The sequence below is a fragment of the Tenrec ecaudatus genome, chromosome 14 (genome assembly GCF_050624435.1).
Source record: "Tenrec ecaudatus isolate mTenEca1 chromosome 14, mTenEca1.hap1, whole genome shotgun sequence".
Taxonomy (NCBI): Eukaryota; Metazoa; Chordata; class Mammalia; order Afrosoricida; family Tenrecidae; genus Tenrec; species Tenrec ecaudatus.
In genome coordinates, this window is record NC_134543.1 from 9866331 (window position 1) to 9883642 (window position 17312).

Below are 17312 nucleotides of genomic sequence, written 5' to 3' on the forward strand. Positions count from 1 at the left end.
AAGAGGCATTTGGCCAGCAGGGACCCTGGTAGTGCCATGCTTAAGCGCGTGGCTATTAACTGAAAGGTCAGTGATTCAAACCCACCAGCTGCCCCACAGGGACAAAACGGGGCCGTCCACTCTGGAGAGAGGACCGCTTAGAATTCCTCCAGGGGGGGCAGGTCTGCGCTATCCTAGGGGCTCGCTGGGACTGCCCAGACAGAGGCAGGTGCCCTACTAGTGTGGGTGTACCAGGGTCCAAGGCCCCCATGACGAGAGGCACTGGGTGGGGTTCCCCTGTGCGTGAACCTCTGGTGGCAGCCTCCCTGCGGGGACAACCGGCAGCCCCTGGGACGGCGGCTTTGGAAGCACCGGGAAATGGCATCTTGGACAGTTCTCCGACGAGCATGCGCAGCTGTGGTGGGTGGGTCACAGGCTGCGGGCGCCTCACGTGACACATCCCTGGGGGAGAAAGTGCCGCCTCCCCCCGCCCCCAGGCAGGGCCACCTCGGTAGTGCAAAGGGCACCATCTAGGTGGGCGCCCAGGTTAAGGCAGGAGATTAGGAGATGGAGCCCAGCTTTGGAGCCAGCGGCTCAGGTGTCAGCTCTGGGCCTACAGGCTGGGTCGTCGAGCAGGTTAGCAGACCTCTCTGAGCCTCCGTGTTCCCGTGAAAAGCCTCTTCCTTCTCTCCCCTTCAAATCCCACCAGGGTGGAGCTCTTGGCAGCTTGCGGAAAGGTGAGTGGTGTGGATCTACAGTTGGGACTTTCGCCTGGAAAGATGACCCCTAGGATATGCCGAGGGGCAGTTCTGCTGCCACGTGCCATCATCATCACGTGCCGTCAAGTCAGGTCAGACTCCGAAGGACCGCGGCACTGCCTGGTCTTGCACCATCCTCATCCTTGTTACGCTTCAGCCCCTGGTGACAGCCACGGTGCCAAGCCGTCTCCCTCCCCAGTGCTCTCCTCTCACTGACCCGCTCTCTATCAAGCTTGACGTGATTGGCCCCTCCGGAGAACTTGTCCAAAGCACAGGAGATGAAAGCTCACTGCCCTGGCTTCCCAGGGCTCCTCCAGCTGTCATTTGGCCCCTCCAAGAGTCAGCTTGTTGGTTCTCCTGGCAGGACAGTCCAAGGTGCCTCCAATGTCTCCGTCAGCACCGTCTTCCATTGTTGCTGTCCGGCTTGTGCAGACATATAGGTGTCCCTCCAGCTGGGGAAGGCTGAGCAGGGCAAGCCTGGGGCCAAAGTGGGGATGCCAAGGACCAATGGGAGAGGGGACAGAGGAGCACACTCAAGGACGACTGGGAAGCCTTTGCTATTCGCCCCACCATGCAGGGGAACCCCGTGGCCCTCCCATCTCTCTCACAGTTCCCTTTGATCACAGATCATGTCAGGCACTGCCCCCTAGTTGGGTCCAGGTTCCAGGATGCATTTGCACGAGAAGTCCCTGGATCTCACCTGGGAGGGAGCTCTCACAAGCAGGGTGCCTCCTGCCTGTATTCAGGAGTAGGGTTATTGCCTTGCTTGCAGAAATTCGCAGCCAGTCCCCATCAGATGGTGGGGGCTCGTATGGTGCTCTGATGTGGAACTCCTGCCAGCAGAGCTTCCGGACTAAAATGGAACTAGGAAGAATGGCCTGGTGATCACTTGTGAAATCACAGCAGTTCAACTGTGCTACACATGGGGGTGCCACGAGTTGGGGGTCAGTGAGGAGGCTGGGGCCATGGCTGCTGATGGCCAAGGGGCACATAACAAAATATTGTAAGAAAGAGAGCTGGCCAGGCCGGCGAGTACTTGTCTTCTGAGGACGCCAGCCCCGTGGTTTAATGAACATCATCCAGCAGTAAGTCCACCTTGAAACTGGCGCGTCCTGGAAGCTGTGTGGACAACACGGTTGACTCACCTTGACTTCCTAGGGCCTGGCACTGCCCCTTCCTCACACCTCCCAGAAGGGGGGAGGGGGGCTGGACCTGTGAGGGCAGGGCCTGAGGGTGCCCGGCAGCTGCTCTGAGGCCGGTCTGACTTCAGATGCAGGGTGAGGGAGGAGCGGGGACTCAAGGACACCTCGCTTTGGGTCCATGTGGTTTTCCCAGAAACGCCATCCTCTCCGAGCAGGGCGTTAATCAGTAACTCCTGCATGGGGAGGGGGCCATACTTTGGAACAGCAAATATTTGCAGAAAGGTTTCAACTGCAAACCCTTACCTTTGTCAAACAGCCCATCCCAGGCGCCCGAGGACCCGTCAGAGGTAAGAGGCAGAGAACTAGAGGCAGGGGTGCGAGAGGGGTGGGGGGCAGAAGCCTCAGCACATGGGCAGCGCAGATGCCCTGTCCCAGGGTGCACCCAGAGCCCGAGACAACCAGGAAACCTCTGAGAACAGAGGCAGAGGGCAGATGGGGGCTGGGGGGGGCGCCCTTCTACAGCAGAGACCCCATCACCCTCCACGCCACAGGGCACACGTAGCCCCTGCCCCACCGCCAACCCACTCCCTCAAGCCAGCCACCTCTTTCCAGGCTTCTTGAGGGTAGGGGATAAAGGGACGTGGCGGAGCCTCTTCCGGTTACATACCACCTTAACACCGGGGTGCAAGAAAGGCACAGGCTTGGTGGCACCTTGGTCCCTGCAGGAGTGTCCCCTCCATCGGAATCTGTGCAGCCCAGCAATGAACTGTCCCCTTAGGGAGGCCACAGGCAGAGTATGGCACCAACAGAGTGCAGACCCAGCGGGGAAGGCCTGGCTGCCACTTCTCAGCCAGAAGAGGGGCCTCAGGAGGGAACGGGGCTAAGACCCACCTTCGGAAGGAGCGCCATCCATGCATTTGATGTGCTGGGACCATTTCCTGACCACCGACCGTGACAGAGGGAATGTCAACCCACTACTGTCATTGAGTCATCTCCAACTCAATTCTAGGGTCCCGGCTGTAGGCTGGGAATATCTGCAGCAGGAGACAGCCTCATCTTTGTCCCACGGAGCAGATGGTGGGTTTGAACCGCCCACCTTGGGGTTAGTCACCCACCTTCATCGAACTCATTGTGCCACCAGGGCTCCTTGTAACAGGAAACCACCCTGAATCGAGTAGCCTTTTGCTGCAGGTGGGCGTCCCCAGGTGGTGCAGAGAATGAATGCTGTTGGTCGTTAACAGAGAGGTTGGAGGTTCAAGCCTACCTCGAGGCCCCTCAGAAGCAAGGCCTGTGCTCCGCTCTGAAACAACCACCGAAACCCGCGAGGCCAGAGTTCTACTCCGAGGCTCAGTGTCACCAGGAGTCTAAGTAGGCTGCCTAGCAACTGGGGTGGGCTCAGGAGCCCTGGTGGCGTAGTGGGGTACCAGTTGGGCTGCTAGCCTATAGGCCAGCAGTTCGAAACCACCAGCTGCTCCACAGGAGAAAGAGGAGGCTTTCTGGGGACATGAAGATTTACAGTCTTGGAAACCCACTCTGTCCTACGGGCTTGCTATGGCTTGATGGCTGTGAGTTTGTTTTGGAGTTTGGTGTTGGTTCCATATGGTGATACAAGGAAGGCATAAAACAGGGTCACATCTGGCAGTGGCAGCAGTTTCCCAGCATACTGGCGTGACTTACTGAACACGGGGATGCCGCACAGAACTGGAAAACCAAATGCCAACCCACCCCTCCGTGTCGATGGCAACACCCAGTGAGCCTCTAGGCCAGAGTAGAACTCTGCTCCCCGTGATTCTGGGGTTGTCACTCTTTACAGGAGCACACAGCCTTGGCTCTTTCCCTAGGAGCAGCGGGTAGCCTCGAGCCACTGACTCCACACCTAGCAGCCCAGTGTTTCGCCCCCTGTGCCTTGTAGAATTAGAACGGAGCCCCTAAATGCTGATGTGGGGAGATAGGCAGAATAGTTCTTGATGAAGGTCATGGTCCCGGCTGTTGGGGTATCAAGTCCTAAGGCTGGGTGTCCTTCTGACCAGGCGCAGGTGAGGACACACTCCCCGTAGCACAGAGGAAGAGGCCTGGAACTTCCCCTGCCCGTTTTCTGCCACAGGCAACCTTGGTTCAGGTGGGGGTCTGCCGATAAGGAAGGTGGTGAGGGCTGAGGCTACACTGGGCTGGGGGTCTTGTCCCACTGAGGCGCCCCGGTGCCTTGGGCCCAGAAGAGAGCTGGTGAGTGTGAGGGTCTGCCTCAGGGGGCCCTGGTCATGTCAGTCATACACAGCCAGACATGGAGTGTGGAGACAGCTGAGCCCACACTGCTCATGAGGCCAGGAAATGCGTGCTCGGGCCAGAGTAGAAGTGTGCTGTGCAGGGTTCTCCACGGCTCATCTGTTGGAATCTGATCACCAAGCCTTTCTTCCGAGGTATCTCTGGATGGATCTGAACTGCCAACTTTTCCATTAGTCGCTGGACGTGTGAACCATTTGCAATTTCCAAGGACACCACAGCCAAGGGAGAAAGACCTGACAGTAAGCAGCTCTGCCCAGGCTGTGGGGGAGGGTTTGGGGAGGCGCAGAGAGGGAAAGTTTGATCCCAAATCAGGGGACTCCAGCAAGTTCCCTTCTCCTTGCCTTCCCTACCAAGCAAAACCCACACCTCACTGCCAGTGAGTGGATCCTGACTCACAGCGGCCCTGTCGGGCAGAGTCGAACCCTCTCCTCTCAAAACCAGATGCAACTCCCTGCCATCGAGTCAGAGCTGACTCACAGGAACCCCCTGTGGGTTTCCAAGACTGTAACTATTTATGGGAATTGAAAGCCCCGTCCGTCATTCTCTCTTGGAGCTGCTGGTGGTTTTGAACTGCCAACTATGCAGATCGCAGCCAAACGCATAACCACTATGCCACCAAGGCTCCCTAGAACCACCCTGTCATAGGGTCTCAACCCTCACTGCCATCAAGTCAACTCTGACGCATAGGACAGTATAAAACTGTCCCTGCGAGTTTCTGAGCATGTGAATCTTTACGGGTGATGAAAAATGCCTCATCTTTCTCCCTCAGAGCGGCGGGTGGTTTCAAACTTCTGATCGCAAACAAAAACAAACTCACTGCCATCACTTGTCTCAGCAGCCTGATAGGAAGTCCTGAGGGCTTCAGAGACTATAAATCCTTATGGGAGTAGAAAGCCTCATCTTTCTCTTTCGGAGCAGCTGGCGGCTTCGAACTGTTGACCTAGTAGTGGTTGGCCGTCCGTCTAACCCAAGACACCACCAGGTCTCCTTGTGAGTCCAATAGAGACCCTCTAAATTCCCAGCCCAAGGGAATACCCACAGCTCAGCTGGGTGGGTAACCCCCCCAAAAGGGCGAGGACAAAGCAGGGTGCTCCTGGCCTCCCAATGACTCTCTGCTGCCTCTGCTCGGGGCTCTTCACCTGGCCTTCTGCTTGGCCAGGTGCCTGAGTGCAGGCCTGGCTGGGCAGGGCACTTGGGGAAGGAAGGTTGGCATGACCAGGAGGGCCCTCTCTGTTTCAGGCTGCCCAGGGGCTCAGAGATACTGCAAGGGTCCCAGAAGAAGCCCCACTCCAGGAAGCCCTTTGGAACCACTGAGCACTCTGCCTTCTTGTGTCAGGAGGAGCCCCCCCCAGTGGTGGACAGACGGTATGAAGTTGATGATAAGCCTGCTGCTCCCCATCCTCCTAGTCCAGGGGGATCTGGAGCCCAGCTCGACCCTGGGCCCCCCATGGTCCAAGACTGAGGCAGGGCCCAGCACTCCGAAGACCCTGGTTCCCCAGGACCAGCCTCCCCAGGAAGAGGAGGAAGAGGAGGCCCGGCTGATAGCTGGGGGGTTTGAACTTTCTCAGGCGACATCCAACTTGGGGTTTGATTTATTGCGCAAAATGACTGCCAGGCATGAAGGCAACTTGATCTTCTCACCAATGGGCCTGTCCTTCTCCATGGGGACTCTGATGCTGGGGGCCGCAGGGCCTACGCACGCCCAGATCTTGAGTGGGCTGGGCCTGCAGACCCTGAACAGGACCCAGTCCCTGCCAGAGCTCTTTGGACACCTCCGAAAGACCCTGACCCACACCCGGGAGCTGAGCCTCAGCCAGGGCAGCTGGACCTTCATCCACAAGGACTTTGACGTCTCAGAAACCTTCCGCAATTTGTCCAAGAGGTATTTCGATACGGAATGCGTGCCTGTGAATTTCCGCAATGCCTCGCAGGCCAGAGAGCTCATGAATCACTACATTAACACAGAGACCCAGGGCAAAATCCCCAAGTTCTTTGATAAAATTAACCCTGAAACCAAATTAATCCTCATGGATTACATCCTGTTCAGAGGTAAGTGATGCTACTCAGCTCCCCCCAAGCTGGGTCCCCTGGTTTCCAATTCCGGAGATAGGAACGCTCGCTGAATGTGCAGTGCTGGGCGACACAACCTGCTGAGCCTGAAGCCCTAGCGCTACAGGCCGTGGGTCCTTTAAGTTCTTGAAAGGGCCACCCCACAGCTCAGAGGGCATGTGGGGCCCCAGCCCAGGGCATCCAACTCCCAGGTCTCTGTCATCACAGACATTCAGATCTGCAGCCTGAGCCAAGTGACATACTCTGTCTCCCTATTCTTAATTTAGAAAATAAGGCCACTCCCACTTCCTCGGGTTATGAAGCTTAAATGAGGTCATGCAGTGCCCCCTTGGTCTTGCCCCTTACCCCAAAGCCATGAGGTCAATTCACCTTATAGGACAGAGTAGAACTCCTTCCTCCTTAGGGTTTCTGAGGTCATAAATCTTTACAGGAACAGACAGCCTCGTTTGCCTCTTGTGGAGTGGCTGGCGGTTTTGAACTGCCAGCCTTGTGGTTAGCGCCCCAATGCTTAGTACACAGTGCCACCAGAACTCCTGCATGGCCCCCCCAGAGGTACTAAGTATGATAACGTTCTGAAATAGTTATATTGGCCTGCACTTCAAATCGTTCAATCCCATTCAGAAGATCTGAGCGATCCTCACCACGATCGATTTTGGAACATTTTTTCTGTGCCATTATTGTTCGCTCCCCATCGACTTTTTCACACGTTCATCGTGTGATCTTCAGAGTGGCCAGCAACAAAAAGGGAGGATGCGCATGCTGCCCCAAAAGGCTGGTTAGCTTGATCAAGGTCACACAGAGAATCAATGGCTAGGCTGGTTCCCCCGGTTGCTAGGCTGACCCCGGGAATGAGGAGACAAAGCCCCACCCCACAATCAGCCAGGCCACACTTGCGTGGACACCGCGTTCCACCTGCTGGGGGCCTCTGGTGGTTGTGTGGCTATCAGTCAGCAGAGGGTCCTCCCTGAGCACCACCCTGGGCAGTGGATGGGGGCGGTGCCATCAGTCCAGCTACAGGTGGCCAGGCTGCGCGTGGTGTGCGCGCACGGGACCTGGCGGCCAGCGGAGGGCGCATGGGGCAGTCTGAACAGAGAAACCAGCCTAAACCCAGCTCACTGCCATCCTGTCGCAGCCACGCAGCCCTCGTGGGTATCCCACCCGGAGGTTGAGCAAACCTTGTTGGGTCCTTGCTCGCGGGTGTGGTTCCAACCGGCTCTGCCGCAAGCATCAGTGGGGGGTGGGAAGGATGTGGAGGGGGAGGGGGTGTCTAGCAGGCTGCCCACATTGAGGCAGAGGGCAGATCACCTTAGCAAGCCCGAGACTTCCCAGGAGGGCAGTTTTGTCCTAAGCGCTTTTCTGGCCTGTTCAGGGAAGTGGCAGACGCCATTCAACCCCGCCTTCACGGAAATGGACACGTTCCGCCTGGACAAGTACCGGGCGGTGAAGGTGCCCATGATGTTCGCCTCGGGCATGTTCGCTTCCACCTTTGACGTGAACTTGCGCTGCCACGTGCTCAAGCTGCCCTACCGCGGGAATGCCACCATGCTGGTGGTCCTCATGCAGCGCCCGGGGGACCACCTGGCCCTGGAAGACTACCTGACCATTGACCTGGTGGAGGCGTGGCTTCAGAACATGAAAACCAGGTAGGGCTTCCCTGGCCCTGCGCACATCCAGCCTGCCAGGCCCTGCTGACGCTCACGGCCTCTGCGGCCTCCCTGCACTGCCTTGCCCAGGCAGCATTGTCTTGGGGCCTCTCTGTCCCTAATAGGCAAGAGCCCTTCCATCCAGTGAGGGGACCAGAAGTCCTGTTACCACACAGAAGGCAGAGATTTCCTGGCAGAAATTTGGGAACCCTGGTGGCATAGTGGTGACGCATTGGCTTGCAAACTGCAAGGCCGGCAGTTGGAAACCACCAGCCACTTCCAGGGAGAAAGACACTGCAGTCTGTCCACTCCCACCAGTCTCGGAACTCACAGGGGCAGAGTCGCTGTGAGTCGGCATCGACTCGATGGCTGAGAGTTTGGGTTTTGGGGGCAGAGATTGTGGGTTCGTTTTCAAACCACCATGTTGAAAGGATTGTCGCAATAGAGCGAGCTCCCCACAGTGGGTTGTTTGTTCCCGTTTTCCCAGTGCAAATCTGAATTAGGTTTAGAGATAGCGTAGGGTCTTCTAAAACCAAACTCATTGCCGTCTGTGGATTCCGATCATAGCGACCCTGTAGGTCAAGGTCCAGCTGCCTCTTTCCGTTTCCAAGACTGTAACTCTTCACAGGACTAGAAAGCCCTATAGGATCGCCGTGGGTCGGAATCAGTGTGTTTTGGTTGGTTTGGTTTGCTTGTCATCCCAAGGTTGGCAGCTCAAACCCACCAGCCACACTATGGGGGGAGAGGGGGAAGATGAGGCTATCTTCTCCTGTGAGGGTTGGCAGTCTTGGAAACCCTCTATAGGGTTGACCCTATATGGCAGTGGTTTTGGCTTGGGCTGTCTAATAAAAGGTTCCCTGGTGGTACAGGGGCCTAAGCATTGCCCCGCTGACCAGTGGGATAGTGCTTTGACCCCATTAGCTGCTGCCCGGGAGAAAGACGAGGCCATCGCTTCTGTAAAGATTTTCAGCATCAGAAACCTGATGGGGAAGTTCCACTCTCCCTGCTGGGATTGCCATCGTTGCCATGGGTTTACAGTTTGTGGGTGGCCTCTGATGTGCATAATGGCATCGGGGGAAGATTTGGAAACTGCAAGAAGGGCCTACCCGGACACAGAGCCTCGATGTGAACTTGCAATGCTGGGGAAAGCGGCACGAAGGTTTGCTTGCTGCCAAGTCCCAGAATTTGTGGGTTCTGAGAAGCGTAGAGAGAGGGAGGGCAGCCTGCAGACTGGCAAGGCCCAAGACCTTTTCTCAAATGGCCCGGTACCAGCCTGGCTTGGCTACTGCACTCAGAAGGAGGGGTGGCGGGCCTAGAGCCACCTGGAAGGCAGGGAAGAAAGGGCTCAGGTGGAGTGTCCTGGCCCACGGCCCTGCCGCCTCACACTGCTCTGTCTACTTGCACCACAGAAAAATGGAGGTTTTCTTTCCGAAGTTCAAGCTAGATCAGAAATATGAGATGCACCACCTGCTGAAGCAGATGGGAATCCAAAGAATCTTCTCGTCCTGGGCTGACCTGAGCAAACTCTCTACGACACCCAGAGATCTGAAAGTGTCCAAGGTAAGGCAGCACTTCAGCAGGGCACAGGGTGGACGATGATTTCCAGGGGAGAAGTCAAACTTTTGAGCGGAGTGGCTTGGTGTGGCTCTTGCGCTGGATGTTTGAAGAATTCCTAGCCTCTGTCCTTGGGCTGCAGCATTGTGTCCGCTCATTGCTCCTCTGTAGAGCTTGCAGGCTCTTCCCCCACCCTCAGGGAGAAGTGGAATTGGCTCACAACTTCAGCATGGTGTGTGCTGAATGCAACGATACAAGGTTATGAAATGGCGTCACCTTCCAGACTAAAAACTCCCAATAGCAGATGCCTGGCCCAACTTCCCAACTCTTGTGGAAATCCCTCTAGGATATGTGTACTATAGAGGGATACGCATACATACATGACAGGAATCCTGTGGAGTAGGGAGTTACATGTTGGGCTCCTAACCTCAAGGTCAGCAGTTTGAAGCCACAAGCTGCTCCTCAAGAGAAAGAGGAGGCTTTCTACTCCCAACTCAGAAACCCCAGCGGTGGTTTTCCCTATAGGGTCGCTATTTGTCGGCATCCATTTGATGCCACTTAGCAGATCACACACACACACACACACACACACACACACACACACACATCAATTTCTGGGGCTGCTTTTCAAAGTAGAGGTGAGTTCTCTGTCACTGGAAGCATTAAAAAAAAAAGAAATGGGAAGGCTATGCTATGGGCGTATGTATGCCTCTTACATTCCCTACTCATAGTTGGAGGGTCTCGCTGTGTCTCTGACGCTACTGTGAGCCAGGCAAGGCTCTTCCACTAACGAGCGTCTCCCAGCTGAAGTGCTGTTGGTTCAGAGGGGATGCAACTGGCTGTCATTCAGCTCTCATTTATGGGAACTGGTCAGCATCCCTGGGCCACGGTCACCAACCCCAGTGGGGAGCATCCCAATCACTTCCACCACCAAGAAGGAGGGTCTTTGCATTTCTAAATGGGTAGTAAGGTCCCTAGAGATTACAATTTGGACTGTGATCTGAAAGGTCAGCAGTTCAAAACCTCCAGCTGCTCCAAGATAGAAAGATGTGGCTTTTATGGTCTCAGGAACGCACAGGGCAGCTCTACCCTGTCCTGCAAGGTCACGATGAGCCAGCATCGACTCGATGGCAGCGAGTTTGGTTTAGTTAGTAAAGTTCATCTACCTTCCTGCTTAACTGGAGGATCCAGTTAACTTTTTCCTATACAAATCTTGGCTTGTGGCCCCTGGTGCCCATCTCTGGCTCCATCTCACAGCACCTTCTCCTCTTCTCCTGTCTCTAGGAAGGACACTTGTGAGTGGATTGAGGGCTTGGCCCCATAGCCCAGGGTGACCTTCTCTCAAGACCCTTCACTGAATTGCCTCTGACATGCCCCTTTCCCAAATAAGGCAGCACTGACAGGTTTCAGGGATTTGGAGTGAGTATGCCTTCCACCATTCAGTCCCCTCCAAATGACAGGACAAAACACAAACCCTGCAGCCTAGCACTGAAGAATACAGACATGTGCTGGTGTCCAGTGGTAACCTCACCATCAGGCTTACAATGAAAACCTGCAAACCCTTACCCTGTGCCAACTCTCAGAGAGACACCCAAAACCAAACCCAATGCCATGGAGACCATTCCGGTACACAGCGACCCTCTAGGCCAGAGCGGATTTTCTCAGTTGGGTTCCTCAGCTAGAATGCTCTCCGGAAGCAGACAATGTCACCTTTCTCCCGAAGAGTTCCCCGTGGGCTCAACCAGCTGACCTTGTGATGGACAGCCCCCAACACATAGCCTGCCTCACCGCCAGGCCTCCCTTCCGCTTACTCTAGGGCAACGCTTCTCACCCTGTGGGTCACCCGATTCATCACAGTAGCAAAATGACAGTGACGAAGTAGCAACAAAAATAATTTTATAGTTGGGAGGTGACCACACATGAGGAACTGTATGAAAGGGTTGCGGCGTTAGGAAGGTTGAGAACCACTGCTCTAGGGGGCTGATCCCCAGGGGCAGCACACTAAAGCATCCCATGAACCCCCTCTTATGACAGACAGGCCCAGGCATCGCATCATGTGAGGTCCTCAGTCTTAAAGGCCTTTCAAACATGGTAGGAAGGAGAGGAGCAGACAGCCGGATTTAAGAAAGACTTCAGGATGAGGTGGGGAGGGGGCGCTTGTCCCAGCAAGTACATCGGCGCAATGTCAGACCTATCCAGGTGGCAGGTACTGGGACGCTGCCTGCTGCAGGGAGGAAAGGCAGAGTCCTCCAGGGTTCCCATCCCTTTGCAAACCTCCAAGGAGCATGCACGCTACTCAAGAACCTCTAACAGAGTATAGGGAGGCCAACACCTGGGTTTTGATCTGATGCACCCAGGACTGGACTGACCCACTAGGCCCACCTCCCCATTTATGCTCCAGAAGCACTTCTCACGGAGGTCCAGAGGCTCTGCTGAACCTGGACCCATCAATCCCGGAGCCTGGCCTTGCGGGTGGGTGCACAGGGAAAGCATCAACTGATCCCCGACTCCCTCATGGGCTGCTTCTTCTGCTCTCCACTCCAGGTTCTGCAGAGAACAGTGGTGGAGGTGGACGAGCATGGAACAGAGGCCGCGGCAGGGACCCTGACCGAGATCACTGCTTACTCCATGCCCCCCGTCATCAAAGTGGACCGGCCCTTTCACTTCCTGATCTACGAGGAAACCACCAGGCTGCTGCTCTTTCTGGGCCGCGTGGTGGATCCGACTTGCCTCTGACCGGGGCCTGCAGGTGCCCCTCAGGCTTTAATGACAGTTAGGGTGGTGGGTGGCCAAGGGGCAGAGGGCCCCCCTTGTCCTCTGCTTGTTTTGCCTTTCTTACAGATAACAAGTGTGTGTGTACATATGTGAGATGCCGTGCCATTGGCCTGGCGCCAGAAGCCTGTTTCTGATGCTTTTGCACCTGACTGGAGACCAGCACACCTTTACCTGGATTTGTGGCTCACACACCTGGACTGGAAAAAATGGCAGCTTAGGGCTTCCTTTCGAGATAAAGCCTGGGGGAGGAGGGAATGCAGACAGATGTTGCCCTAGTGTCCCACTTCTCTGTGGGCCAGAGCACTGGCCGGTCCTGTCACAGAGCCCTTGCTTGCTCACAGTGAAATGGCGACAGCCACTTCTGCTCCCAATCGCTGGCTCTGCGTGGTCCGCCCCCCTTGGAGATGCTCCATGACTGGGCCACAGAGCAGCTGGTTCAACACCTCCATCCTCCTGGGGAAGAAACAGGGACCTTGAGGCAGGGCCACATCCACACTATGACTTTCCCGGGCCTTGGCATATTCACGGAGCCCTTCCAATGCAGAGAATATAGTAAAGTTCCATTTGACAGCTGCTCAAAGTCTATCTTGCTTATTGTGATAAGTAAAATATTTGTCAAGAGCCCCGAAAAATAGTGTGGGTTTTAAGACACCATGTCTCAGTGGACACTCAATGGACAAGCCCTCCCCTGCCCAGAGAAATGACAGCAGGTTCTGAAAGTCCTACAGCTGGGCAATGACAGAGCTAGAGGCCAGCCTCTCCCGAGTCCAGTCTCTATACTCGCCCTTCCTTCTGGCCAAACCTCGGGGTGGGGGGGTGACTGGGGGAGGGGAGGCTGACATGGAACCCAGCAGGCAGGAGGCTCTTGGTTATCCATGGGGGTGCAACAACCTACGTGTGGAGCTTTCCCAAGGCGGGAAGGTAAACAGCTGGCAAGCCTCAGGCCTTCCTACATCGTCATTTTCAGTCAAAGAGACCAGAAACCATTCTAGGGGTAAATCCAGAACCTTAACTAAAGTCCATCCATTTGGGAGTAATCACTGTCTGGATTAAAGGCCTAACCGGTTGTTCTCAATGCACACCTCTCTCTGTTGTCTTTCCAAAGTTCAAATACACTAAAATTAATGTACTGATTCCCCTTCTTGGTTACTAATATACATCAGCCAGGCTAAGGTCATGATATTAGGATGTGGCCTACAGATGGAAGTTTTGTTGATCTACTGAACCCCAAGGTGCTACATGACACCTGTTAAAGGCCAGGCAGTTCTAGGGTCTACAAGCAGAGCCCAAAAGGTGGAAGACTAGCCCAAGTGACTTACTTCCTCAGTGACTTGTTTGCATTGACTTAGGTTTGTTTGTGAGAAAACAAGAAGGCCCACTCGACCGGCCCACTGTGAGAGGTAATGTCTAGGAGAGCGAGCCTGTGAGAGCCCGCTGCCTTCTAGAATAAACGTGGCCACACTCAGATACAGAATGGCTCCTCACTGCTGGACTCACCTGGAGTACAGATCACACCACCACCACCCCCTTGCTTAAAACAATAGCCTACCCCCCAGATCTCGCACCTCACTCGAAGTCAGGAAAGACCCTCTTCTCTAGAGCAAGCATTTTTAATGCTCCCCCATTTTCAGGCATGTTTGCAGAATGAAAAAGGGAGGCCAACGAGCAAGGTCACTGGTGTTCAGCAATCCAAGGCTTTCAAATGAGGGGGAAGCAACCCGGAAATGGCACGGGGTTCACTGGATTCTAGTGTGGTTCTTAAAGTGCTCCTACAGACTCTGCCCCTATCTACACCCACCCCACCCCCATCTCACACACACACGCACGTCTGGTGTGCTCACAGTCACGTGCCAAGATGTTAGAGATGTTACTGAATTTTATCCTCCAGGCTATACAACCGTGTGAGGTACCTGTATCATGTCTATCTCATGGGCACCTTCTTTTCAAAACAGCACATCCAGGCTCAGGAATGACCGTCCAGACGTGTGCGCGGTGGGGAAGGGAAACTGTAACTTCTCATTTCCCTTCTACTCAGGAGAGTCTCCCTCAGCCCATCGCCCTTTCAGAGGCAGGAGTTCTGAGCTGGGGAGGCTTGCTTTGGGCTTGTAAAGCTCACGATGAAATTCTAGAGGCCACCTTTAAAAGTGCAAACTTTCCAGGGCTAACCAAAGATGAGTCAGAGGGGTCTCTCCCTGCTGCCACAGGCGGAGGGAAGAGCTTTCCTGGCCTTCTTTTGCAACTGCAGGTAGAAGAAGAGCTCCCAATACAGCATCACCATTTGAAGGATCTCTGACAAGAATCTACGATGTCTTGTTTTCGAATATAAATGGGTGGCTATTCGTGACTATCACTTATTTGTTCTTTTCTCCATTTCTATGTATCTGTCCTTGGAAGGAGAATTTTACACTCATTTCAAGGATTTTTATTATCATGATATGTTAAAAAATTTTAAAGGCAATTCCCAAAGTAATTTGGATTTCACTCTTGTTACGTGGTAATTTAGGGCCTAGGAATAAAATTGCAGTGGACGGCTTCTCTGTAGTCCTACATTTTATTAGTAATAATTTTGCTTGGTCCAATCCCTTTCTTCTTGTCCCATATGCATAGTGGGAAAATAAAACCTTAGAGCTCAGTGAGTTAGATGTATTAGTCAACAAATAAAGTGAAGTTGCCTGTGTTGTCAGCACCGAGAAGCAAGCAGAGCGCAGAGGATCGGGAGCCACTGTCGTGCTACTGTGCTCGGTCCTGGGTGAGGAGCTATCCAACCAACCCACACCATGGAGGGAGAGATCCTTATTTCCAGCACCCCCGATAAAGCCCTCAGGGCAATCACATCAACCGCTTCATACCCACCCAATTGTTAACTACTGTCACATGAAATTAGGCTGGTGCACATTCCATTTCCTTGACTGCTCTTTGATGAAGACTGTTAAGAGTCACTTAAAAAGAAAGCCCAAACAGAAAAGGCCATAAAACTTACTGCCTTCAAGTTGATTCTGACTCTTAAAGACCTCCAGAGGTTTCCTAGATGGTCTGTCATTACAGGAGCAGCCAGCCTTAGCTTTCTTCCTTGGAGCGGCTGGTGGGTTTGAACTGCAAATCTTGTGGTTAGCAGGGTAAATGCTTAACAAAGAGGGTGAAAGTTAAAAGGCAAACCCATTGCCAGCAAATGGAGTCTGGCTCACAGGGACGCTGTCAGACACAAAAGAGCTGCCCCCGGGGATTGTCCACGGCCGTAAGCCTTTCTGGGACAGACTGCCACACTTTTCTCCCACGCAACAACTGGTATGCTCCCGCTGCAGTCCCACTGGGTGAGAGCCGAGCGCTGCGCCACTGCACCACTGCACCACCGGGACTCTGGGAAGCAGGCCTGGCACGGACGAGTCCTGCCCCAGGGAATCACAGCTGCTAGGAGAAGTCGCTTCTCTCACTCGTTACTTAAGTGCGAACCATCTTACTCTTGAATTACAAAATAAAAACTGCAGGAAAATGTTTTAAACTTTTCACAAACATAGGTTGTTCATTAACCTATGTTTTATTTGGGGTAAATTCATTATTCATTATTCCACATTATAAAAAGTAACCACACACACATAGGCCATCACAAATTAGATGATCTTTATCATACATCAATATATATTTTAAAAAACCAAATATCTTCTAATTGCAATATAATGATATGCTGACTGCGTTTTTGAAATAGAGAAGCCGACAATAGCTTCATACAGTACATCTCAAATATTTTCAAATTAATAATGTTTTTTTGCTCCGCAGGCAAGTTCTGCTGGTAACGTTAGCATTAGTACAAATCAATGCTGTTGGCGTCGCTTAAGCATGATAGCTTGGAATTACAGCCGGTTCAAACTAGAGTCATCATTTTCAATTAAGTCAGGACAAATACAATCTAAAATGTAAACAACAGATTTATAAAATAAATTCTTCTGGGACATGAAAGGAAATCATCAATCTATAATTTTTCAGGTACTGGTAGCTAAAAGTGATCGGAAATCTTCGAAGGATTCTCATTGCCAAATTTACATTGGTGCGTGTCCCTGCAGTCAGGTGGCTTCGGGACCCTCCCCTCCCGGGTGTGACGCTTCAGCGGGGCTAGAAGATGGGTTAGAAAACGCACACTCAACCCCTTCCTCCCCAGGCCTGCTCCAAGTGGCCAGTCGCCAGCTCAACTTCGGACACGTTTGAAATACTGACACTAAGAGAGACTCGTGAAATAGATGGTTCCCTGCGTGGATGAAGCAGGTGTGTCTCTTTTGCAGCGGGAGGGGGAGCACAGACCTAACGTTGTTTGGGGTTTCCTGCTTGTTTTTGCTAGACTTCTGCGAAACATTGGAATTCTGCAATCACATTATTGTAGAAATATCTAGTTTGCCTCCTAGGGAATCTACTTTCAGATAGGGAAAGTTCAGCAACATTGGATGCTAGGACAGCTCTCTTTTCCAGGCATTAAAAAAGTGTGAAACACAGAAAGCCCAGCCATTGCGGTAGCATTTGTCCGTCAATCACGGTCTCGCCGGCTCTCCCTGTTTAGCCTCCATCCTTCAAGATGATTTAAGGATTGGACTTTCTGGATTTTCTTTGCCAAAAAATGAGAGGAAACAAAAAAAAAGGATGAGAGGGAAAGAGAAAAGGGAGCAAAACAAGGAAGAAAAGAAGTGAAGAAAGGAGCATTTTCCGTATAATGTTAAAAGGTACATAAAAAATAGATAGGATCTACTTTAAATAAGCCTGTTATAGGAGAATGCTGACTCGTGGGAAAAATTAATTATACTAAGGCTTTCTTGAACATACCTTTCATGATTTAAAAAAAATCACATGTGTACTTAGCATTCCAATGGGGCAAAAATGAGCTCATACAACTTGTCGTCATTTTGCATTTTGTATACCCACTACTGACTCATAGCAACCCAGAGAAAAACTGCTCCGTAGGGTTTTGAGATTGTAACTCTTCCCAGGGGCAGACAGCCTCATCTTTATCCTGTAGGTATTTTCATTGGGCTGCAACAAACTAAGACCGGCCTAAAATCGATCTACTGTCTGGCCTCAAAAGGCATTAGGCCAGGATACATGCCTCCAGACCTACTCTCACTTGC

General features: G+C 53.1%; 2 protein-coding genes across 2 annotated transcripts in view; one reads left to right on the forward strand and one right to left on the reverse strand.

The window, feature by feature from the left end:
• Positions 1-5529: 5529 nt before the first annotated feature.
• Positions 5530-12165, forward strand: SERPINA10 (serpin family A member 10). The gene is made up of 4 exons (XM_075531635.1): positions 5530-6211; positions 7602-7875; positions 9285-9435; positions 11974-12165. Exons 1-4 carry the CDS (start codon positions 5530-5532, stop codon positions 12163-12165), a joined length of 1299 nt encoding a protein of 432 aa, XP_075387750.1.
• Positions 12166-15925: 3760 nt separating this feature from the next.
• Positions 15926-17312, reverse strand: part of PPP4R4 (protein phosphatase 4 regulatory subunit 4) — a 120898-nt gene continuing 119511 nt past the window's right edge. Inside the window, exon 25 of the mRNA XM_075530763.1 lies at positions 15926-16795. Coding sequence (XP_075386878.1) covers positions 16771-16795 — 25 coding nt within the window. The 3' untranslated portion in view covers positions 15926-16770. The remainder of the gene's footprint in view (positions 16796-17312) is intronic.